Source organism: Syngnathus typhle, linkage group LG5, assembly GCF_033458585.1.
Source record: "Syngnathus typhle isolate RoL2023-S1 ecotype Sweden linkage group LG5, RoL_Styp_1.0, whole genome shotgun sequence".
Classification (NCBI taxonomy): domain Eukaryota; kingdom Metazoa; phylum Chordata; class Actinopteri; order Syngnathiformes; family Syngnathidae; genus Syngnathus; species Syngnathus typhle.
This window is the reverse complement of record NC_083742.1, coordinates 17,034,292-17,058,274: the sequence shown is the minus strand read 5'-3', so window position 1 is coordinate 17,058,274 and position 23,983 is coordinate 17,034,292. Positions and strand designations below refer to the sequence as shown.

General features: G+C 45.4%; 4 protein-coding genes across 7 annotated transcripts; 2 read left to right on the top strand and 2 right to left on the bottom strand.

The window, feature by feature from the left end:
- Nucleotides 1–3: 3 nt before the first annotated feature.
- On the bottom strand, nucleotides 4–5,493 carry LOC133154045 (serine/threonine-protein kinase N2-like). Its single transcript, XM_061278431.1, has 17 exons — nucleotides 5,341–5,493; nucleotides 5,103–5,259; nucleotides 4,935–5,000; nucleotides 4,644–4,750; nucleotides 4,180–4,356; nucleotides 3,456–3,531; nucleotides 3,209–3,383; nucleotides 3,022–3,121; nucleotides 2,879–2,931; nucleotides 2,490–2,547; nucleotides 1,915–2,255; nucleotides 1,593–1,655; nucleotides 1,453–1,529; nucleotides 1,240–1,382; nucleotides 601–708; nucleotides 460–540; nucleotides 4–326 (listed from the first exon to the last, which is right to left on the bottom strand). Exons 1-17 carry the CDS (start codon nucleotides 5,491–5,493, stop codon nucleotides 123–125), a joined length of 2,139 nt encoding a protein of 712 aa, XP_061134415.1. The 3' UTR covers nucleotides 4–122.
- A 3,519-nt stretch (nucleotides 5,494–9,012) lies between these two features.
- On the top strand, nucleotides 9,013–12,386 carry LOC133154488 (protein SET). Its single transcript, XM_061279259.1, has 8 exons — nucleotides 9,013–9,260; nucleotides 10,144–10,201; nucleotides 10,516–10,658; nucleotides 10,746–10,849; nucleotides 10,926–11,039; nucleotides 11,555–11,725; nucleotides 11,798–11,929; nucleotides 12,033–12,386. Exons 1-8 carry the CDS (start codon nucleotides 9,188–9,190, stop codon nucleotides 12,054–12,056), a joined length of 819 nt encoding a protein of 272 aa, XP_061135243.1. The 5' UTR covers nucleotides 9,013–9,187; the 3' UTR covers nucleotides 12,057–12,386.
- Nucleotides 12,387–14,387: 2,001 nt separating this feature from the next.
- On the top strand, nucleotides 14,388–20,187 carry LOC133154405 (outer dense fiber protein 2-like). Of its 3 annotated transcripts, none has more exons than XM_061279106.1 (16): nucleotides 14,388–14,687; nucleotides 14,915–15,013; nucleotides 15,086–15,210; nucleotides 15,539–15,662; nucleotides 16,001–16,132; nucleotides 16,401–16,478; nucleotides 16,613–16,684; nucleotides 16,866–16,982; nucleotides 17,517–17,630; nucleotides 17,738–17,847; nucleotides 18,084–18,219; nucleotides 18,284–18,394; nucleotides 18,569–18,829; nucleotides 19,033–19,133; nucleotides 19,520–19,808; nucleotides 19,971–20,187. In XM_061279106.1, exons 1-16 carry the CDS (start codon nucleotides 14,589–14,591, stop codon nucleotides 20,115–20,117), a joined length of 2,115 nt encoding a protein of 704 aa, XP_061135090.1. In that variant the 5' UTR covers nucleotides 14,388–14,588; the 3' UTR covers nucleotides 20,118–20,187. The 3 variants fall into 3 exon arrangements, with proteins under 3 accessions (XP_061135090.1, XP_061135089.1, XP_061135088.1); XM_061279105.1 differs by having other exon boundaries at nucleotides 17,514–17,630; XM_061279104.1 differs by having other exon boundaries at nucleotides 14,389–14,687; nucleotides 17,505–17,630.
- Nucleotides 20,188–20,556: 369 nt separating this feature from the next.
- Nucleotides 20,557–23,942, bottom strand: ptgesl (prostaglandin E synthase 2-like). Of its 2 annotated transcripts, none has more exons than XM_061279212.1 (7): nucleotides 23,607–23,942; nucleotides 22,911–23,114; nucleotides 22,765–22,820; nucleotides 22,051–22,203; nucleotides 21,709–21,909; nucleotides 21,271–21,388; nucleotides 20,557–20,910 (listed from the first exon to the last, which is right to left on the bottom strand). In XM_061279212.1, exons 1-7 carry the CDS (start codon nucleotides 23,892–23,894, stop codon nucleotides 20,770–20,772), a joined length of 1,161 nt encoding a protein of 386 aa, XP_061135196.1. In that variant the 5' UTR covers nucleotides 23,895–23,942; the 3' UTR covers nucleotides 20,557–20,769. The 2 variants fall into 2 exon arrangements, with proteins under 2 accessions (XP_061135196.1, XP_061135197.1); XM_061279213.1 differs by having other exon boundaries at nucleotides 22,911–23,040; nucleotides 23,607–23,742.
- Nucleotides 23,943–23,983: the final 41 nt, after the last annotated feature.

Genomic DNA, 23,983 nt, shown 5'->3' with positions numbered 1-23,983 from the left:
ACCAGGTACCATGCAGGAGTCATGTGAGTCATCCTGTGCGGTCACGGCAGTGGGCGGCACTCATCACAGTCAAGCGGTGACAGGAAGTGGCTTGGGGATCGCTTGGTCGCCTGGGAAAAGGGTCAACCGTGCAAGGCGCAGAAGTCAAAGTCGGCAAAGGCCTCTTGCTGCTGGGCCGAGAGGCTGCCGGGCGTGGAGGGCGGAGATAAGACGGGCTGAAGACGTGTGAAGTCGCTGTCGAAGTTGCTGACGTCCGCCGACGTCTTCAGGGACGGCAGGAAGGGCGGCGACACTTGCTTGGCTAGGAGGGCATCCCAGTCCACGTCCTGGAGGTCACCATGCAGTCAAAACCATCAAACGTAAGTTTAACACCACGCTGTAGCGTGCATGTAGTCAATAGACAGCTAACAATAACTTGCTATGTTAGCTTGGTCTGTCATTTTATTTATTTTTAAATACCTCAAAGAATGTCTCCCCTTTCAACTCGTTAGCGTCTCTCTCTCCGCTGCCGAGCCTCTTCAGCGGGTTCCTTTTCAACAGCTACAGCAGACATAATCACTGACATCACGTAACGATTGGACACGCTTTAATCGTGTTTACCTTCTGAATTATTGCCACAGCGTCTGGCGGAAGCGAGGGCGGATACGTCACGTCGCCGTTGACGATGCTGTCAAACACTTCCTCCTCATCCTCACCCAGAAATGGCGACTTGCGGAGAGACACCATGACCAAAAATATAGTTAGGCTCCCTTCATTATCTTAGTTTAAGCCCAAGCTTGCTGGAGCCCCGCCAACGTTTGTGACATGACATTCGGGCAACAGGGTAGTATTGGCACTTAAGCGGTAACTTCCTAGAAATCTGATTTGTTTCATTGAAAGAGCTTCTGGCTTTGCTGTCGCATAACTCTGTAATACATTTATTATAATAGCTCAAAAAAATGCATACTAAGAGCATAATGTAGGGATAATTTTAGAACAATCTGATCGGTTGGTTAGTGCGTGTTATTTCTGTCAAAAATCTGACCTTGTAATAATCCCTTATTATAATAGCTGCGTGAGATGTAATAACACTGTTATTAGTGTCGAAATTCATACATCTGTAATTGCATTAATGATGATTATGTAATAACATTACAGTGACTACAGTTACTATGAAATCATAATATTTTATATATTAATAACTGTATGAGCAGCGTACTAACAGGACGATTTCTCAACGTTCGGACCCCCAAAACTGACCTCGCCCACCAGCATCTCGTAGATGAGCACGCCCATCCCCCACCAGTCGATGGCCCGTGTGTAATCGTCGTCGGTCAGTACTTCGGGTGCCAGGAACTCTGGCGTTCCGCAGAAGGTGGACGTGCGATCCCCGTGACCAATCCCTGAAAACCAGAAAAATAATATTAATAACAAGCAGAAAGGAGTGTGAGGATGAATCGAAGCTCTTGCCACCTTCTTTACAAAGTCCAAAGTCAGTCATTTTGACAAAGCCGTCGGCATCCATCAGCAGGTTGTCCAGTTTTAGGTCTCTGCGTTCACACGACGCACACAGTCAGACGGGTGGCGTCCAAGAACGCTCGCCTCGGGCTTACCGATAGATGATGTGGTTGACATGGAGGAACTCCAACGCCAGCAGCACGCAGGCCGAGTAGAATCTGCATGACAACAGCGCAGTCAAGTCAAATCAAGCGACACTAAAAGTATTGCAAGCCATAGAAAGTATACGATATAGCTCATGTTTATTTCTATGGCGCTGTAACAAAGCGATATTGGAAAAACATGCTGATAATAACACGCCGAGAACATTGCATGTATGTGAAAAATGACATGAATCATCTAAGGAACAAATTGATTATTTGCGTAAGGGTTGAGTAAAAGTGCACGAGAGTGAAGTGAAAAGTACACGCACTGTACCGGGTCTGCTGTGGCGTGAAGGCTCGGTTATGTATGTGCATCATCAGGTCTCCCCCGGGCAGGAAGTCCACGAGGAAGCAGACGTGCTCTCTGGTCTGAAAGCAGGCGTGCAGCTGCACCAGGAAAGGGTGACGCAGCGTCCTGATCAGCTCCAGGATCCGCTTCTCGCTCATCAGGCTGCACGGGCGGCCACGCAAAAGACGGTGTGGTGAAGCGCGACCGCGGGAACGCCCCGGACTGCCCACCCACCTGTCCACCTCGTCACGCCTGACCACGTCGCTCTTCTTCAAGGCCTTGACGGCGTACAAGCGCCCCGTGGACTTCATCTCGGCCAGCAGCACCTGAAGGCAACGCAGTCACCCAGCTTCAAGTACATCTTCTAAAACAACACGAGTTACGACAACTCCAAAGGTACGGCGACAACAATTGTAGTTACTGTTAGGCGACAACGACCACTTTAACAGATGCGACATTTACGACGACAACAGTTACGACTAGTTACAGTTCAAACTGGCGCACATGGAGATGGTTGCGGTACTTTCTTGTTCCCTTTTCAAACATTGAGCTCGTGCTACCTTGCCAAAGTGACCTCTGCCCAGCACAGAAATGTAGCGCAGATCCGACGTGCGCAGCCTGAAACAGAACAAGCAGAAGACAACGTGTACATTGTGTTGCGACTTGTGTGTCAAGTGGGTTGTTGTGTACAATCCCATTTGTTGTCGTGCATGTGCGCGTCCGTGCGCTTCTGTATTTATTTTGTTCATTATGTTTGCGCGTCAATGTTTTTGTCTCGTTTTTTTTTTTCCATGTCTGCTTCAAGTTGGTTCTTGTGCGCCTGTTCTCATGTGCAGCTTCCTATGTTTCTGTTTGTGCGTTCTTGTATTTCTACCCATGTGCGTTTGTGGGTGTGTCCATGTGAAATACGTTAGTGTGTGTTCTTATGCATGTTGTTCGTTACGAGTACTTGAGAGCGGAGGCTGAGTGTCCTTGGCTTTCTTCTCTCCTGCTGAAGGACGACTGCCAATCAATCAATGAAATAACAATGTCAAACGTTTATTTCAGTCACTGTGATCTCCCCGGACACACACACATTGAAAAATTGCTCACCGTCTGTTGCTGAATTGTTTCCGAGGTTTCATCACCGGGCGAGGCATCGTCGTCATCTGGCGTCGCCTCGTGGTGGCCAGAAAGACTCGTTGGCATGCCACTAAACGAGAGCGGTGAGAGAAAAACAAAATCACATGCTCGTTGACTTTAGGTGTGACAGCACACGTTGAGGGGAGGCCAGGACCACCTTGGCGGTTGGGACTGTGGCCTCGGCGGCCTCGGCGGCCTCGGCGGCTGTGACTTGCACGGCTGGGGGGCGGAGTCAGTGGTGAAGGAGGCGTAACCGGGAAGCACGCTCAGCATCAGGTGAGCCCACGTGGAAAAGTTCACATTCAGCTGAGCCGCACGCAGAAAGTTCTTACCTTTACACACACACACACACAGATGACTATACGCGAGAGCTTGTGTGTGAGTGTGTTTGTGTGTGTGTTTACCTCTCTCTTTAGTGAAGATGCATTGCTGGCGTCGTAGTTTGTGCTGTCGCTCCACCACCGTGTCCACAAAGTTGAACTTTGAGCACAAGTAATCACAAACAGCCAATAACATTTCAATTGAATACATTATATTATTATAGCTTTCATAATGTCACATGTAGCTTGCATTTTTCTTTTTTTTTTTTAATTCAAATAACTGATGCCGAAAGGATTATAATACCACAACATCAAGGCTATTGTCATTACCCAGTCAATGGCGTTTTACATTGTGCGTTAGCATAAAGCTAGGAGACTATCATAGGATAAAATGTGAATCGCATGGATGTGTCATTATTTTTTTGTTTTGTTTTTACAGAAATCTTCAACTGATATTGGCAACGAGCAAAGTGCGTACTTGAGCAACTGCTTTTGGTTATGAACTTGGTTGCCACCAGCAAAATTGTCCAACTACCAAAACACGTGTTGCAATCGATACACGTGAATGCGATTAATAATCAGCATTTATGGTGAGTATGTATGAAGTATTATATTTCAAATTTGTATGTTTGTGTCATGTTCATATCACACGGTGTCATTCACATTGCGTTTTGAACTTTTGATGACTTCTACGTATACGTACTTGGAACATTATAGTGGTGGATTAAGTCAGGTCACTCTGTGGACTAAATATTAAATTATGGAAATGTAAAGTGGATCCTGGTTCCTGGTTGTAGACTGACTTTACCTGAGCATGGAGGAGGCCTGTGGGTTCTAAACGCCACTCGTGTGCAGCGGCCTGGCCGTTGTCTTGGTCTTCCTGCCTCTGGTTCTGCTGCTCCAGGAGCTGGTCCAAGCGCAGGAAGCCCAGGGCGCACATCTTACCGCCATCCCGCCAAAACACCTCAACCTCCAACTCGCGACACTGTGCCGTCACCCCAAGTTCAAATGTTAATAAACGAGCAATAATAAGTACCTGTACATACATGGTGTGAATAAAAAGTCCACACATCTATTTTCAAGTGATATGTTTTTAAGATGTAAAAAAACTATTTTTCTTTCCACCATTGATGTGATGGAAACCTTCGAAAAAAAACAATCACAAGTGAGATAATGTGACAACTTGTTTAAGTTTTGATTTCGTATCGTGTTTTTTTGTTTTGTTTTTACAAAATGTGAAGAGTGTGTAAGTAGCATCCTATGTGGACTCACCCGCTCCAACGTGAGACAGAAAGTCTGATTCCAGGACAGCCTGCCCGCTGCAACCCAGCGCGTCCTGCCAACCACTCTGCCGTCTAGCCTCAAGGTGGCGCTCGCCTCTGCGAGACGACAGTCACCGTTTGTCGAAATCAATAATGGGGGGGGGGGGGGCTCACAATCAGACACAAATTAAGTCAAAATTTGACGAAGTAAAAATATCCATGATGAAGTCCAAATTTCGTGCATAAAAAGGTCCTGAAAATGAAGCAAGATATTTCTACTAAAATTTATCAATCATCTCACCAGAAGTTGTGTCATCAGCAGCCGAGATCAAATCTTCACATCCGAGCAATCTGACCTCCAACCTTCCTGATAAAAAACAAAACAAAAAAAAATCAAACTCATGACATTGCTGTGTTTGATGTATAAAGCTTCAATCCATTTTTTTTTTCATGCTCGATGCTTTCCAACCTGTCAGCGCTGCCGGTCGCCTGGATAAGATGGCCGCCGAGCACGGACCAGGGTCCGAGAGGGCGTCGCTCCCATCGTCCGTGTCCCTCAGACACGCCTCCACGGACGCCCGCAGCAGACGCAAGCGCTGGGACGAGTAGTCGCGCCGCATCTCAGCCTGACGTCAAAAGACACCATCGATGACGTCCCGTCATGGCCACAAGATCCCCGCCATCCGTTCCGAGCACCTCCATCGTACCTCCCAGCGAGCTTCATGGTCCGGTGAGGACACGGCGTCCACTTGAGCCAGCACGTCCTCGGCAAGCCGCAGGGCGTCGTGCTCGCGCTGCGTGTAATGACGCAGCTCAGCCAGGCGGACATCCGCCTTGGACGTCTCTGAAGAATGAGCCATAAATACGTATTGCACTTGAACGCATCTCGACTGCGCTGAAAGTCCTGACAACAGTATAAAAATATGTCAAGCACTTTGCATAATTGCCAAAGTCATGTTTATGATTTTGGACAAAAAAAAAAATCAATTTTAGAAGAAATATGATTTATTTTATTTTTTTATACTGTAACAATAAGTTCAATCAGCTACATCACTTGACTCCCTATCTCCGTTGCAACCTGCTAATGACTCCCGACGCTCTGTGACGTTCGAAGCTCGTTCACCTGTAAAGGTTTTACTACTTGTTAGCTTCATCCTAAAATTTCATCTGCTATCCCGACCATTTTAGGAGCAGCGTATGTTAATATCATGTGTTTGTCATACTGTTTTCAAGACCTTGCAGACCTTGATTCGCTGTGGTGTTTGCTTCTTGCTCGTCTTGTTCACTTAGGGCCTGCGCCACTTTGATGATGTGCAAGCGGAGAAGCTTCATCTTGGAGCGGCTGTCCTGCAACATCTGCTGAGCCGTGGAAAACATTGGCGCAATCCTGGGGACCAGCCAGTTCAGGACACACAAAGAAAGGTGTCTCATGAAGTCAAAATTTGCTTTCAGGTACAATCCTTAAAGTGGAATTACCTCATCCAATAGCTTTTCCGTTAGTGTTTGATTTGTCAATCAGGTCTTAAGTTGCTAAGCTACAGGTATCTTCTAACTGTCAGGTCAAGGGGGCCTGAAAGTGTCAATTTCCTTCCACTATGAATCTTTTACTCCCATTTTAAATCAAAATCGGGTCTTGCGTCACTTTCAGGCGCTGTCTGAAAACATTCTTGTGTTGTCAGTCAGTTCTCCATACAAGTCTCGATTTACGGAAGGCCGGAAATTGTAACTTTTCTCAACTGAATGTCTAATCATTGCATCGATCAATCTGTCGACCGATCAAGCTCTGCTGTGGCCTTCAGGGACAGTCTTAAATGATAGTTATCCTCACGCAAAATTGTTTAATTACCTTTTCATCCTTCCAACAAGACTTGTACTGCCATTAGCGGCAGTCCCAAATCGTAGTTGACCGAATCAGGAACAATCCAAAATCGTAACTTTGCTTGCAATGGTTTCATTTCATCTCTCAATCAAGTCTTTTAGCTCCTTTGGGAACTGTCTGAAATTGTGATTTTGTCCTTAAATAAACACTGACACTCAGACACACACACACGGACACAAAATGTCATACGTAATAAGAAGAACGTGTGTATGGATAGCCCACCTCTTAGTGTTGTTGTTCTTGACTAAGAATGTGTCATCATCCTCCGACAGAACAGTCCTGCCTCTCCACCTTCACTCTCCTTGAAAGCCTCCTCCTCCCCTTCCTCCTCCTCCTCCTCTTCCACTTCCATCCCGTCTGCCTCCTCGCATCCCGCCGCATCCGCTTCCTGCTGCATCTGACAACACTGCCAAAGCTAATCTGCTCCCCTTGAGGGAGAGGAGGCGGAGGAGGATGGGGAGGAGGATGAGCGCAGGAGGAGGAGGAGGGAGGAAGGGAGGGAGGAGTTCTGCAGGGTGCCATCACTGATCTGGGCTCGGTCGGAGTTCACGTGTTCACATGCAGATAGGCCAGCAAATGATGGGATAACTCATTAGCGACACCCTCTAATGGCAGAGCAGCAACACAAAAAAAACCCAACTACTAATAGGAATATAATTCTCATTTTGGAGTTTGACTAACCAGAAAGATGTATGAAGCTGTGGAAAATGCTTATTTTATTATAATATGGTTTTATGAAGTGTCTGTAAACACACACATACGTACACACAATAAAACCATAGAATTTAAGGAATTAAACTGTGCCTCAGGTTGCAGTCGTTTTAATGGTTTTGTGCTGGGCCTTGCGGTGTCTGCACGTTGGCCACCAGGGGGCAGTAAAATACAAGTATGTGCCATGCTTCAAAGTTGATGAGGAAACAGAAAACCGTCGCGACTTCGCAGCAAATAACAATGGGTTCGTTTTTGGTTTTTTTTTCAAACAAATTGTAATCAAATTTACATTGGTGCAATTGTTCTGTTGAACGTTTATGTGCGAAACAGCTGAATTGCAGACTTTTAAAGTCCTCTTCTACGTTCAAGTTCTTTTTAAGAACCAATTGCTTAAAGCGTCCCTTCGGGGACAGCCTGAAGCCATAGCAAACGAAGTATTACGGTGATGTATTTTGCCACATTTTGTTGTTTCTATTCTAACGGCATAGATAATCATAAAGTCAAGAGAGGAAACAGGCATGGTTTGTTTATGTATAGGCCACTTGTGTCTGAAAATGTCATTTTATCTAGTTGGTCGGGCGTGACTATCAGGGACAGCCTGAAATCATAACCATCATGCCGATTTGTACAGTAATCTAACATATTTTTCTACATTTAGGTGAAATTAATTGAAGTTACTTTTTAAAAGTCATTGTAGAAAGTGGTAGGAAGCGTGACATGTTTTAAAGTCGCTATTTCAAAGCCTCTTTAAAGTTGGCTGATCAAATGTGGCCTTCATGGTCAACCTCAAAGCACAGGCGCCTCTGAATTTGAACTGCAATGTGGTGTCATTTTGCAAGTTTAGCGTAAGTAACGGGCTGTATGAGCACGTGTTGCTATTCCGTGGATAGTGACTGACGAATGTAATTACCGTGACTTAAAACCACAAAGTCTTGTTGCAATTAGCCTTTAAATACAGCCCGCGGCTGACAAGCGCCCTTAAGAAGCTTAAAGGGTGGCACCCGGCAGGGATCAATTCGATAAAAGACACGTTTGACCCAAGGAGGTTGCCTTGGTCGGCCATTCCATTGGGTGCGATTTGACGGGGTCGAAGGATGCTCGGATGGTGCCCTATTTTGAGAGGCGGAGTTTGCCAGACCTCGCTGGTGGGCAGGCGGCAGCAGCGAGTGGGAGGCGGGCTCGTGAGGCTTCTGATAGTTGTGCGCGATACTGAAACATTTGCTATCGATCCGATCCCACACCGTCTACGGCCAATATCATCGTCATTCGTAATTTATGACAATTTTGGTTGATCTTAATATTTTTGCTTCATTAATGATGACATGATGAGTTTATTTACTTGTATTATGATTAAAAGAAATCCCTGGCAGTTTTGGGGTTTAATGATTATTATCGGTATTTAGAAAACATGTATTGTCAGAATAAAAAAAATATTTGTGCAGGAAAAAAAGAGCAGAGAAACTCTTTACATACATTGTCAATATTTTTAGTAAAGCGCATAAAATCATCACTCGGGAAAAAAAAAAGATAAGATACTAAGACAAATAACTCCATGTCCCTTTCTGAGCCACTTATCCTACAAATGATCAGCAGAAGCTGAGGGCAGTCCGATAAATAAAAAATGACAAGTCAAACCGTTTTGATCCAAGTTTAATTTTGGAATGAATTAGAATTCATTGTAATGCCAACTTTATGATTACTGGTATCCGTCAATATCAAGCGCAACTTTGTAATCGACGTCCTGTATCGATCCCAGCAGCGCCTCCTATCTTACTTTGTGCGAGCTCGTCCTCGTTCACTCACATTGTGTGTGCGCGCACGCCAGCAGCACGTTGGTGGCTTTCCCCCCCCTCATCTCGCCTCAACTTTACGCCCATTGAGTCGCGCTCTCGCTCTCTCTCGAGAACAGAACCCCCTGCAACCCCGACCCGGCTTCTTATTATTTGCTCCCCTCGCGACCAACCATGTCGGCCTCGGCGGCAAAAGTGAGTAAAAAGGAGCTCAACTCGAACCACGACGGAGCGGACGAGACCTCCGGTAAGCGTCATGGCGGCCTCCTTGTTTCACCGCCATTTTCCCCCCTCACTTTCTTCCCCGCAACGCATTTTCCACGCGTGGTCTCTTCTCGCTTTTAATGCCCTTCCTCGTCTATTGTAGGCATTGCCACACGTTTGTGTTTGGATTCGACTATTTTGTGTCCGCTTGTCGGCATCGTGGCTCGTTTTGTTAGCTTAGCGTGCTGTTGTCGGGCACGGGGGAAGCCATGTTAGCTTTCCCCCCGTTTCTTTTCCTCCTCCATTTAGCATGGTTAGCTGGCGTTTTTGCCTCGCGAGTTGGCCTCGCGCGCATTTACTTTCATGTTCCTCGTGATTTTGAAGCGGATTGTGACGTTCCACAAGCGCCCAAATGAAAGTAGTCCCTTTCAAATATTTGCGTTTTACTCGCAAGCGTGTGTGCTAGCGTGTTGTTGTTGTAGCGGTTACCTAACGCTATTCCATCGACATTTTTGGTTGCGTTTGAAAGCCATTTGAAAGAAGAAACACGTAAATTACACGTTAGGAGTATTTTCGGGGACGATGGGGATTTGGGGCTTAATGAAAAATCAAAGGGCTCCTCGTTCGCTAGCTAGCCCGCACGGCTGCGTTGCGCTCAACTGTCGAGTTGTGTGTCCCACATTTAAACCACGCGGCCTCGGAGGCGGCCAGCAGCCGGCAGGAAACAACGAGCCACATGTCCCGCGATTGGCCCTGAACGCAACTCTGCACCACAATGTCGGACTTCCAATGTGATTTCTCGAGAATTCGAACGTGGTTCAGTTGGACCAAATGTACAAAGTAGCTCTGCCTCCCCCCCCCCAATCCATTTTTACCTCTTGTGCCAAATACTAACGTTTTGTAATCTTTTGTTTCCCATCCGACAGAAAAGGAGCAACAGGAAGCGATTGAACACATTGATGAAGTTCAAAATGAAATCGACAGGTAATGTTAATTGTGTAGCCTTGAGAAAACCCCTTTGTTTCTTTGGCGTGCCCCCCGCCCCCCCATTTTGTGTCACAAGCGCGTTCAAGCTCAGCCAAATCATTTGATCGAAATTTTAAAAAAGTGTACTTTTAAAAGTGACGTAATAAAATTTTACCCACAAATATGTCATTATATAATTTTTTAAATGTCTAAATAATTACAAAAATGAAGAACTGAAGTCTTACAAAAATTGACTTTTGCACATCGTAAAATGCACGGACTGTTTGAACGCTTGATTTTTTTTTTTTTTTAAAAGCCTTTTTTGTGAACAGGTTGAACGAGCAGGCCAGCGAGGAGATCCTGAAAGTAGAACAGAAGTACAACAAACTCCGCCAGCCGTTCTTTCAGAAGAGATCAGAACTGATCGCCAAAATCCCCAACTTTTGGGTCACCACATTTGTCAACCATCCACAAGGTCAGGACCCCGAGCAGTGCGACCCGACGGCCGGCTGTTTTTATTTTTGCTTTTATTGAGCATCTTTTGAATTTTTGTCTCCCAAAGTATCCGCCCTACTGGGGGAGGAGGATGAAGAGGCGCTTCACTACCTGAGCCGAGTGGAGGTGACAGAGTTTGAAGACATAAAGTCAGGCTACAGAATAGATTTTGTAAGTACATCTTGAAGCCCTTCTCACACTTGGCACAAAACGAAGGCGCAGTTGACATTGCTTGCGTTTCTTGCAGTATTTCGACGAGAACCCGTACTTCGAAAACAAAGTCCTTTCCAAAGAATTCCACCTGAACGAGAGCGGCGACCCGTCTTCAAAGTCAACGGAAATCAAATGGAAATCGGGAAAGGTAAGTCCCAAAATGCCGATATGCATTATTTGTGGGGGGGGTCCCTCTATGTATTTTTTCAGTCCTACTCCATTTTGTTTGTTGGATAATCGATTATCAAAATGATTTGTATACTGAATAATAGGGGTGGACAGGTAATTCGCATTATGCTGCGGCAGTTTGACACATGGGCGAATCATTCTCAACAGAAAGAACAATTTGTTTTGTTTCCTGACGTTTTTACCATTGTTGGAATGAAATTGAACACGTCTAAAGTAGTATCGGTGAGTACTCTGAGTAGAAATTGGTCTGACAAAAGTGGTGTCAAACATCCCCGCTGAATTAAATAACGGTTCTCTTTTTGAGTCCCTTAATTGTCACAAAAATTTCATTTGAAGCCAGACTCTAGACAGAATTGAGCACACACGTGTGTGTAATAGATGTAATATTTATCGGCAAATTCATATCGTAGCGATTTTTCTGCAGCCTTTCTCCCACATTTAAATGGAATTTTGGATGTGTGTGTTTCTGGCAAGGACTTGACCAAACGCTCCAGTCAGACGCAGAACAAAGCAGGCCGCAAGAGGCAACACGAAGAGCCCGAGAGCTTCTTCACCTGGTTCACCGACCACGCTGACGCCGGCGCTGACGAGTTGGGAGAGGTCATTAAGGACGACATCTGGCCTAACCCGCTGCAGTACTACCTGGTACGTTCCCCCACCACACACACACACGCGCACACACAAAAATGGGTGTTAAATCTGCATTGCTGTCATCAGGTCCCTGACATGGACGATGAGGAGGGCGAAGGCGAAGAGGACGAAGAGGATGAAGAAGGCCTGGAGGACATCGACGAGGAGGGCGACGAGGACGGAGAAGACGACGACGATGATGATGGAGAAGATGGAGAGGTAGCAAGCGAGTAATTTCTTTTGCCGGTTGCTAGATGGATGGATGGATGGATGGATGGATAGATAGATCGATATGACTAACTTGGCTGTTTTCCCCACGTAGGACGACGAGGGAGAAGACGACTGAGAAGCCCGGCCGCGTCCTCCTCACCTTTCTAGTCCCCATTTGCTTTATCAATTCATATTCGGGAGCAAAGGTTTATTTTTGCTGTTCATTTTGTTTTTGTCGTTGTTTTATTAAGTCCATGCGTGCGCTTCATTTTTGACATTCGGACGCCCCCTTTTTCTCCTCCTTCACCCGCGGGTTCCGTTTCGATCTCTAAGAAAAGGCCGGCGGCACTTTTTCCTCCCCCAATTGTGAGTATACGTACCGACACAAACAACCCTTGGGGTTCATCTCTCCTTGCTCTCTTGTTGAAGATATTACATAATAAAAAAAAAAAATAGAATTGTAGAATTTGAAGACACTTCCCACAGATGTGCTCCTGTTTTCAGGTGTGGTGAGAAGCCATGGTGTAGTCACCTTAGCACTAGAAGACCTCATTATCTTTTTTTTTTTTTTACTTTTCATTTCTGGAAGATTTTCTTTACCCCCAACAGCTCATTCCTTTCATGTTAAGAGGGAGGGGAGGCATGTTGGCTACTAGTATGGGGGGGGGGGGGGGGGGGGCTAAGTGCACGGGGGAGGGGGTGTAAGAGTCGTTATTTTGACACCATTTCTATGGGACTTATTTTTTTGTTGTTTTCATTGTATTGTTTTACAGATATCCATGGAATTTGAAATGACATTTTTAATAAAGAACAAAATGGGAAAAAAAAGCTTGTAAATTTTGGCCCCTACAATGGTCACCTCATGGATATTTAAAAGAAAAAACAGCTTCACCTTTTTTTCCGCTTGGCAGTGGGGAAAGAAACTGTTTGAGGTGTAAACTTACTTTTTGATTCAATAATAAAATGTTCATGTGTATATACCTGTGTGTGGGAGTGTTCAAACACAGTAGGTCATCTGATGAAGGAACTTGGAGTGATCTGCAGGCTGGAGGCAAAGTTTTCTCTTTGCAGGCGATCTACGATGAGACCTTGAACATGAACGGTGTGACGGCGATGGGACAAGAGCTCGCCTGGTAGGCCCAATTTAGAACAACAGCTGCTCAGCTACAAAATCACTTTGGGGTGCAATAACGTCCATCCGTTAACATTTTAAAAATGTTTTATAAAATAGTAACTTTTCTAAAAATTGTTTTTGAAATGTCTGGTTTTTGCAGGTTAAAATACAAACCTTACCTTAATGCAGTTTTCCTCCTAAAAAATCTTGCATCAAACTTTGGATGAGACTTTTTGAGTTACTTTAAAAACCATTTTCTGTCATCATCGTTCCAGTTTGTGATATACTCAAGGACAGTAATTTTGTTTAATCTTTTTGAAATAATCCCATTAATACAAAATGCACTACACCGCGGGCATATGGCCCCGGGAACTAGGAGAAGTGCCTCCCTGCAGGCCATGTTCGAGGTGACCACTTCAACCTGAAAGCCGTGTGGGTTCTCACATTTGTACGTGTAATCGCCGACCCCAGAGTAGCGTGGTTGCGGCCGGACAACGCCATCCTGTGATGGTTACCCGAGCCGTAGGCCACCTTGTGTCCGTATGCCCCGCACAGAATGAGGGTATCGGCGCTTCCCCTTTGTGTCGACACACAACGCGGCTGGCCATCACACGGCGGCCACAAGTAGCATTATTTTCCATTTTTGATCATCTTGATGACGCAATGTGCGACGCAATCTTTAGCCGCATGGATACACCTGCCGACAAGATGCAAGCTTGGCAACTTTATTTTCTAAGCGTGGACAATCGCATTCTCGAGGCAAATGACCATTTTGGAAATGCTTTGGTCCGTTTAAAACTGTGTTTGGTCACAGCACGTTATGTACAGGGTTATAAAACATCCAGTCTGATTTATAACAGTTGTGGATTTTGAGCGATTTTCTCTACGATGCTTTTTTTATGCTCGGTCATACCCGGAAAAGCGACCATTTCCCCTGATCTTTATTTAACATTGGCAACGTTTACATAAACAAAATAGACAAACGTACATAAAATAGAAGTGAAGCAAAAATAAAACAAAAAAAGCAGAAACACGACTAAAAATTAAGAATGAACGACCATTTCGTTTTCATTAACTGCGTATATTGAAACATGACGTTTTAATTCGATGCTACAGCTCTTTCCGGAAAAGTGCGCGCGCTCTTTTTGGAACCGCAATTTTTTAATAATAAGGAAATAACCACAATTAATCCCAAGTTTCTATTTTTTTATATTACCATTTTAAAAAAACAACAGGATGCGTTTCAAAAGCCAAGCGTCGCTCAGTGTAGGGGTAACTACGAGCAACAACAATCAAACCTCTGCCAATCACCGAGCCTGACTCTTAAAATAACCCAATCAGAATGCGTATATGTTATACCCCACAGCCAATCAGAAGGCGACCGTTTGACGCTCCAAACATTGTTCGGTAGTTATTCGTAGTCGCTTTTACATTCTGAAAAAAGACTTCAGTAGTCCGGGAGTGATGCTTTTTTTTATTTAGAAAATAATATCGGAGGTTGTTTCTTTTGGTAAAACGTGGAATGACGTTGAGTTTTTTTTACATTGGGCAAGAATGAGAACGAGACATTCTCCTCCTCCCGTACACGTCCATGTAGTGGAGAGCACACCGGTGCACGTTCACATGAGAAGGAGCCCTATCAGGACCTCGCAGGTAAATACTCGTACAACATACCTCCATTTTTTTCGACCGAAACTTGCATTAAGATATAGTTTGTTAATGCACAGACCATGTAGTCTAATGGTAGAGGACCAAGATTGACTAGGACTGAAGACCCCTGGTCTAGACTATTACTGTAGCTGAACATGGTACTCATAGATTAGACCATGGATTTAGATCAGCAATTATTCTCCTAAACTGTGGTCGTATTTGTTGTGCAGGAGAGGAGTAGCGATGTTCAGCCGAGAGGGGATCGTAGGAGATCTACCAGTCGAGCCCCTTGGATCCCTCCCGGAATCTCATCTTGCAGACGAGAGCAGGTCCCTATTTTATTTTGTGTTAACATTGGCATATTGTATGATGTCTTATTTGTATTGTGCTTTTATTTTCAGAGAAGCCGAGTGCAGTCAGATAATGTCCGGCGGGAAAGTGATGAGCAAGACGATGACACCACGATACTGAGGAAGAACCTCAGCCTGCTGCTCAAAGAGCAAGGAAACAGCCAGCGTTCAAACAAGTAACATGCAAAAAACAATTACTTGAGTCGAGTCAAATTTATTAATCACAGAAACATCTCAAAGGGCTTCATATACCCGCAATTGACAATTATTAGCTTGACTGTGGTAGAATTAACCTGCTATATTATTACTGTCCTGGATTATGCTCGACAACTATGAAACAATGTTATGAATGTACTACACCGGACTATGCTAGGCTAGCTAATGCTACTACTACACGAATCTATGCTAGCCTAGATTATTGTTATAGTACATGAAATATTTGTAATAATACAAGTACGTAATAGAAGTGGGCTAGCTCTGGACGAGTTTTTGTCTGCATGTCAGAGGACAGGTCCCGCCCTCGGAGACTGAGGTCCTGCTGCGGGCCCTGGTGGAGGCGGAAGTGGATGGCGTGGCGGTAGCCAATCAACTTGCCTCTTTCAAGGAAACCCTGGACGGCCTGGCTAAGGTAATTTGTCATCCGGCTTGTCCATGGCAGTTGACCTTTTCACCTTGACATCACGCGGACTTTCAGGTGTCACTGGCAAACCCTTCTATTGCATTTGATCAAGGTAGAGTCATTGAGAAAACAAGATAATAATTTCTTCTCGACTGCACTAGTTCAAAATTGTGACTTCCAAATGTAAAATGTCTTCTGAGTGTGGGATTGACATTTCAACGGGTAATATGTCACTCACTTTCTGCCACCCGAAAGTATCTGGGCACCTTTTGTTTACAAACATTTTGGAAAGGTCAAAATGTGGGTGGTGGCAGCTGACACTAACAAGATGGAGGTGGATTTCGCAGGACAAGCGTCCGTCCAAGCTTCAGATGTCCACACTCGCACGGCATCGTCAGCTTCTCATGGAGAGGATGGAGATTTTTGACAACACCAATCACAGCCTCAGGGACCTCCTCAGAGACTGGAGCCATCGGCAGGTACAAGGAAGGACCATGGGTGTCAAACTCAAGGCCCGGGGACCGGATACGGCCCGCCACATCATTTTATGTGGCCCGCCAAGACAAATCGCGCATGGACTCCATGTGTCAATTATCAAAAATGAGTTTGATATCCTATCCTATTGCAAGACATGACTAAACGATGATAAACTAATATTTTGTAATTCATTCAAGTCTTACTGACTATGTTTGTTGACAAGACTTGTATGAGTACAGTACTACTGTTGCTTTTTCTTTCTCTTTTTAGCAGAGCGAAGCAGAGAGACACTCTGACGAGAAGGAAGCCTTCAAGAGGAGGCTGGCCCAAGTTGAGGCTGAGAATATAGTGAGCATCTATCATTATAATCATAACACAATCACAACTTTAACTATCACGATTGCCATCAGCTCAAGGATGACAATCTTGTTGGATGGGATTTGTTAACAGAATAGATCTTTGGATGTTTTTGTGTCTTCTAGAGACTTGTGTCCAAGCTTTGCAGCAAGGAGAAAGAAGCTTCCCAGCTTACAGAGTCTTTGGAATTTGAGAAGGTGGGCAATTGCCGCAACTTAGCATGTCACGCAACAGTCAGAACGGTTTCTGACTGACTGACGATCTGACGGTTTCAGATCTGACAAACAGCCTTCATAAATAAAAATAGAGGAAAAATTCTTACATTTCAACGGCTCAATTCCGCAGCCCGTGTTTATTTCTCTCTGTCTTCCATGTCAGGACCACGCCAAGACGACAGAGGAGCTTTCTAGAATCTTGTCGTCTACTCGAGACCATTTGGAATCTCAGCTGAGTCGACTACAGGCAGAAAAAGTCACAATGGCCGCTCAGCTGCAGGTCCACTTTGCATTCAAGTTTGACATATTACCGTATTTTCCGGCCTATAAGGCGCACCGGACTATAAGGCGCACCTTCAATGAATGGCCCATTTTAAAACTTTATCCTTATATAAGGCGCACCGGACTATAAGGCGCACCATTAATGCATCATGTCAGATTTTTAATCCAAATCAAATCATTCTCCATTTTATCTTTTTTTATTTCAACTTCAGACGAAACCAATTACTTTATAATCATAAAATAATGATTCATAGTCTTCAGCGGGCCACTTATGATTGATTTCATGACACAATACTTCGGGCCAGTTTGAATTTGCGCACTGTTGGTTTTTGAGAAAATTTTTGGTTTTTAGGTGCGCCTTATAGGGCGGAAAATACGGTAATCTGAATTTAGTGCAACTATAAATCTGGTTACACACTGGACAAGACTAGAACAGGCTATGCTAATTCAACTAACCTACCCCGTCCTAGACTATGACAGCGTAAACTGTGTGACAAAAACTAAACCCTATCTAAATCAGTGTCTGCAGCAGACTTACGAGCAACGACGGGAAAACGACGACGAGGCGGCCCTGGCGTTGCTTACCCGCCATGCCGAGCGGGCCGAAGAGGCGTCCAGGCAGATGGCAGCCAGACTTCAGGAGAAGGTACGAGGTGACTCGACTACGACAGACCGGAGAGACTACAGGAGAGGGTACTTGATGAAAAAATGGGAATGACCTCAGAACGAAAGAACCGCCTGTCGTTGTTGAAGGAGTCGCAGTTGGCGCAAGCGTTGTCCACGTGTAGCGAGCTACGCCTGCGCATCTCGAAGGAGGCCACGGCCAGAAGTCAGCTGGAGGACAACGTGGCTGCGCTCCAATTGTGAGTACAAGCAATGTCATACCACGTCGGGCCATGTTTTATTGGACCAGATTATTCAATGTCCAGACTATGTTGGATTGCGACAGACTTTTGAGTGCTTTGCAATATGAAAAGTAAGTAGACAAGACTTGACTATCACCATACTCAACTATGCTGGGCTGAATTATTAAGCTAGGCCATTCATTCGAAAGACGACACGCCAGACCAAGCGAGACTATGACTGTGTCTTTTCCCAGGCAGGTGAGCGAGTGGAACGCTCAGCACCACGTGGCTGACGAGCGGCGTCGTGGCGAGCGAGAGGAGCTCCTTAACCAACTCCACCACCTAAGCGCCCAGAACACCGCCTTGACGTTAGACAAAGAGTCTTTGCAGGTATAGGACATCGCGACAAATCGTAGAAAGTCCCGCAAGTGAGCGGTTGGGTTTTCTTTTCAAGGCGCAGCTGACATCCAGCGAGGAGAAAGTGCGAGTCGCTCAAGAGGAAACACTGCAGTTTAGGACCTCGTACAATAAACGCGAAGCCGTGTTGGACAAATACAAGAGAAAGGTACGCTACATTGAGCTGTCCATCGAGGACACGTAAGAATAGTTGCATGTTAGCATGTAGCTAAGCTAAGGAATGGAGTCTCTATCACAACTATCAGCCTCTGACAAAGTAGATTTAAAGTGTCACTGGGCCAGAACATACCAGATAGGCCAAACTGGATGCTTTGTCGGCCAGGCTCAGCAGGCCGATCTGGAGCGTGAGGAGCAGCGTCTGAAGATGAACGAGGCCCAACTGAAGGCTCAGGAGGCTACGGCCGCACGGGAGCGGGAGCATGAGCAGCTGAGGAAGGAGCTGCTACGCCTGCGACAGCTAGAGACGCTTCCCGAGCGCCTCCGCCGCAGTGAGGATCAGCTGGCGCAGGCGCAGCAGGAGGCCGACGCTCACCAGAGGAGGAACCTGGAGCACAACACCACCCTTGCTGAAGTTAGACACAAGGTAGCATCACTTAAGATTTATCTGTCTTTTTTTGGACTTTCTAGATCTTCCTGTGGCTGGTTTTCTCTCTTTGTGTGCTCTGGGTTTTCCGTGGATGTCTCTGGGTGCTTCAGATCTTTCCGTGGATGTCCTAGCTCTCTGGATGTCAAAAAAAAATCTTTGGTTTAGATGGTGTACATGTTTTTTTCCGTGTTGCTTTTAAGGTGGAACAACAAGGTTCTCAACTTGAGGCGTTCCAGCGTAGGAACATGTTGCTCCTGGAGGAGAACAACGTCCTCAAAGAGAAGATAGTCAACCTGGAAAGGTAACAGCAACTTGCTACTGCCATTTCCCATCACCATCTGATACCTTTCAAGTCCTTCAGTCTTACTTGTGTGGAATCTCTGGATCCTACCGTTTACTTTCAGGCTCGTGACCCTTTACTACCTTTTTGTGTTCATGTTAGATTTTTCAAAATGGAAATAAAATAATAATTTTAGTGAATACATTTAAGTAGTAGAGGAAGTAGTAAAAAAAACAAAACAAAACATTCAAAATTAGGTTCAGTGGGGGGGGGGAAAGGGAACCTACCCCCCCCCCCCAAAAAAAAAAAGAGCTACGTTAGCATGCTAACATAAATTTAGTACCAGCTCCTGACTACAGTATGGGGAAAAAAAAAGATTAAAAACAAAAAATGGTGTGTGTCTGCAGGAAGCTGGAGTCCATGCGTGTGGAGAACAAGGAGATGTGCGAGGCGCTCACCCTGAAGGAGCTCAGCGTGCTTAGCGTGGAGCAACAGCTAGATCAGAAAAGCCGCGAGAACGCCGTCCTGGCCCAGCAGCTGCAGCAAACCCTGGACGACGTCCAGCAGCAGGCCCGCCAAAGCGTGGAGAGAGTCCTGGACAAGGAGCGCAGGTCACAGTCCAAAGCCCTGGACCTGCAAGAACAACTGAGTCGGGCCGAGGCCCAGCTCAGTCAGTTGCATCGCAGCAAGGAAGAGGTGACCTTGACACTCGTGATCCAGGTCCTGTTAAAATTGTTGTCGAGGGAGTCCACAATGTCATATAAAAGTATCGGTAGTTGACCCAATTGTCAAGCTAGTTGTTTGTTAACTGTGTAATTAGGGGTAATTGTGAAGATCATTTTCAAAATCATTCTGCAGATGGAGCGTCGCTTCCAGAACCAGCTAAAGAACCTGAAGGAGCGTCTGGACCAGTCGGACCAGACCAACCGCAGCCTGCAGAACTATGTGCGGTTCCTTAAGACCTCCTACGGGAACGTCTTCGGAGAGCCTTTCCTCCCCAGCTGACGGCAAAAACTTCCACTCGACTTCTCCTCTTTGCTCTCAATGGCAAATAAACGTGTTTGGACGTGCCACACTATTTCATTTGCGTCGATTTCCTTTCAAACTTTTGAAGTTGATCCACAGGAACTGAGTGATGAGCTACCTTGTTTGGATTGGATGGAGGTGCTGAGGAGAAAAAGACCAATCAGAGGTGCGTTTGTGCTTCTTTAGTTCAATTGTGTTCTATCTTGGTTTTGATGAACTTATTTTGTGTAACTCAAAGTTGACACAACACAAAGGCCAACAATACAAAATAATCGAAGAAAATCACATTTTTTGTCTCCATTGCAAGTCGACGCACGAATCTTGTATTTCAAGCACATTTGATTGAAATTTTAAATGTTTTTATTTCTTTTTTTACTTTCAGACAAACACCATCTGAAGAAGGCGCGTCACCATCCTGCATCCCGGAAGCGCCGCAACACAAGAATAAGTTAACACTTTTTCTTTTTTTTTATGTGACCCATTAAGGGAAACATTCAGATTAACAGTAAAACCCCATTGCATACTGCATTAAATATTGCCCGTGGCTGCAATATTGCAGAGGAAAAACGGCAGGATCACATGAGCCTCCAACAGTCCCCGCAGTTTTGGTGTCTTTAGATGAACGATACAGTTATCGTGATGATTGTGAGAGTCCGTCGTGGTTGCGTGTGGCCGACTCCATGCGCCGGTACCACGGCTTCACTTTAGTGTTGGCCATCATGTCGTCGAAGGCCTGCAGGCCTTCCATGACACGCAGGACGCCAAACACGGCCTGCCAGAGATGAGCAAGCGGCAAAAGTACAGTGAGATTGTCAATTTATTTGTTTTTATGGCTTTTTGACAATATGCAGTGAACCCCGTTTAGAGAAAATGCGGTCATATGGCATAACAGAAATGCAGAAATGAACTAAATAGTTATTAAATCAATCAACTATTGTGATTCATTCAATGAATCAAAGTAGTTGTGATTTAGTCATGAACTAAAAATTAGGCCTGCATCTAAATTGTGTTGTTTTTTTAATTAATGAATGAATCAGATTTGGCTATGGCGCGGATTTTCACCGTCTGGAACATAACGTGGATTGACTCATTTGTCAGGTGTGGATGCGACGGTATTCCCGCGTTTGCTCACCAAGTCGGCCAGGTTGGGCTGCTCTCCGCCCATGAACTTCCTCTTCTTGCCGATGGCCGCCACCCAGTTGTTAACAGCTTTGTACAGGTCCTGACGCACGTCGTCTTGGAGGTTGTGCCTGCGATTAAAGCATTCGTTTGCTTATCACTGGTAATGAAAACTTTTTTTTTTAGGCAAACTCTGAAATTTTGCAGATTCAAATTGCGATAACCGATTCATTATCCGATTAATAATAATAAAAAAAACTAAAGTAGCTCTTTTTGGGTCCCTTATTGCATCCGACAATATGTAAATTACATGCAGATGATTTGTTAATTATTTGAAAAAATGGGGGAAACGTCAAGCTTTTTAGGAGGTGGGGGGTGTTTCAAAAGAACGACGACAATTGAGAAAAAACTTCAAAAACCGATGATCCCCGATTGCGAGCGGCTCACTCACCGGCTCTTGAGGCGTTTAGCGATGACAAACATGGCAGCGGCGCCGACGTACTTGGCGAACCATCCCTCCAGGGTTCCGAACTTGCCTTCGCGCACGATATAGTCGAAAGAGGCCAAGGCCTCGCCGGTGCTGCGGTAGACGTTGGGTGAGATCAGGTGTACCAGCCAATCGTCGGCCCACTGCCGCCACTTCATCTCCTCCCTGAAACAAAAATCAAGTTTTTTCCCGACATGCTAAGAGCGCAAATCAAAAAGATGACTGCTAGATGTAGTGTTTCTTTCATAAAAGTTGAATGAAAAGTTAGCTTAGCATTGCTAGCTAGCCCGGCGCCACTTGTTTTACTTCTGACTGCCTTTGTCGGGGTAGACGGCGGCCGTCTCGTCCTGGCTGAGCATCAGCCAGTACTTGTTGTTGTACTCCGTCACCTCCTTGCCGCTGTCGTTCACAGACTTCATCTCTGGGTAACAGCGCAAAATGTCAGACAAGCTGGAACCCCTGGAGAGAGAAAAAAAAAAGTCAAGTGTGACAAACTAGCTTTGGGATGTCATGTTGGGGTCACACTGGTTTAGCCAAGGTTGTTGAGGTAATTGTCAAGATGGTCTTTAAGGTAGTAGTAGTTCAAAGAGTTGTCCAATTTGTTACGCTGGTTATTAAGGTTGTTGTAAAGATGTTATTATGGTAGTTGTTCATATATTTACTTTCAAGGAAGCTCAACACAGCTAGGCTCTTTTCGTTCAACAAAGCCTAAAAGCACAATCAGAGAGAAATGGTACCATGACGGTGGTTAGCAACTGGCTTTGTTAACCAGGCGCTCATCCTCAATGTAATGTGGTAGGTCGTCGTCATGCTAGTTACTGAAGTCGTCAAGAGAATTGTTCAGTTATTAACAGGTAGTTGTCGAGAGTTAATCCACAAGAGTGTTCAAGTAGTGTGAAGATAGTTGTCAAGGTATTTAATAATACAAGCGTTAATGTTGTCATCAAGGCGGTTATTAAGTTTCAGCCGTTGTCAAGGTAGTTAATAGAGTTGTCGTCATGGCAAAATATGTGTGCTCACTTGCTGACTACGTAGGTCTTGAGTGAGCTGATGATGACCGACGAGTCGTTCAGTTGCTGCGGTTGGATTCATAAAAAAAAAAAAAAAAAAAGCAGACGTCATAGACAAATCAAAACTACTCCAGATATTTGCGGGTTAAGCGTTACCAAGTGCTCGTCCACCATGAGGATGGGAACCTTCCGGTAGGCTGACCACTTGATCTCCCGCCGCATGACGGGGTTCACCTCCACCACGCGGTAAGCCAGGCCGTGGTAGTCCAGGAAGGCTCGCACTTTGCTGCAGAACGGACACGTTTGGTACTGGTACAGTGTCAGGGACAGAGAAGCCGACGTCGAAGGTGTGGAGGGCGCCTGAGACACACGTAGAGCTTGTTGGCATTAACTCGCGATGGCGACTCAGTCAATTGTTTTTCTTATTTTGGTTTGAAGGATTATAAAACAGTTCCACTTTTGGTGTCATTTCAAAAAAAGATCATTTTTTATTCCACTCTGTGATCAGAAACTCGTTTTTGGTGAACTGACATGTTCTGATGATGATGCTGATGCTGATTAAAGAATAGAAAATGCAGATAGGGCTGGGCAATCATCCAATATCAATATGTATCTGCAGTGGAAACCTGCCATTTTATTTATTTTTTATTTTTTTATCTTGGTCCTATACTGCCAATCAATGGGAAAAGTTAATAAACCCACAAATACAAATAGTATATAAAAAAGCACAAATATTTTGCGCTGATTTCTCCTCTCTCTGTTACATTTTGGTAATCATATTCAAGTTTCATCCTGCGGTCTGCCATGTAAGGCAACCTTCCCCTTCCTCTCGCCGGAAATCAAGCATGTCACCTGGGCTTGCTCCTGGGCCAGTTGTCGCTGCTGTGCCCAGTAAAGCTTGACGGTATGGTAGATCCCCACACCGCCGCCGAGGAGGAAGGCGCAGCCCAGAGCACGGCTTCCTCCAGCCCGCAGAGACCACGGCAGTCCGGAGCGGGCTCCTGTCCCGCCGCCGAAGTAGGACCTGCGGGGCATACGGCAAGCCGAGAAGAGGACGCCGGTGCCGGGTCGGCGGAGCGTAGAACTCTCCAGAATCGTCCAACCGACCTTAGTCAGAGATCTTGTGCAGGACGCCGCCATGTTAAATTGTTGACTTTACATAAAGTCCCAGAATGCACTGCAATCACGAGTTGGGTTGTCGTCTCGCACTCGAAGCTCCGCCCATCTGT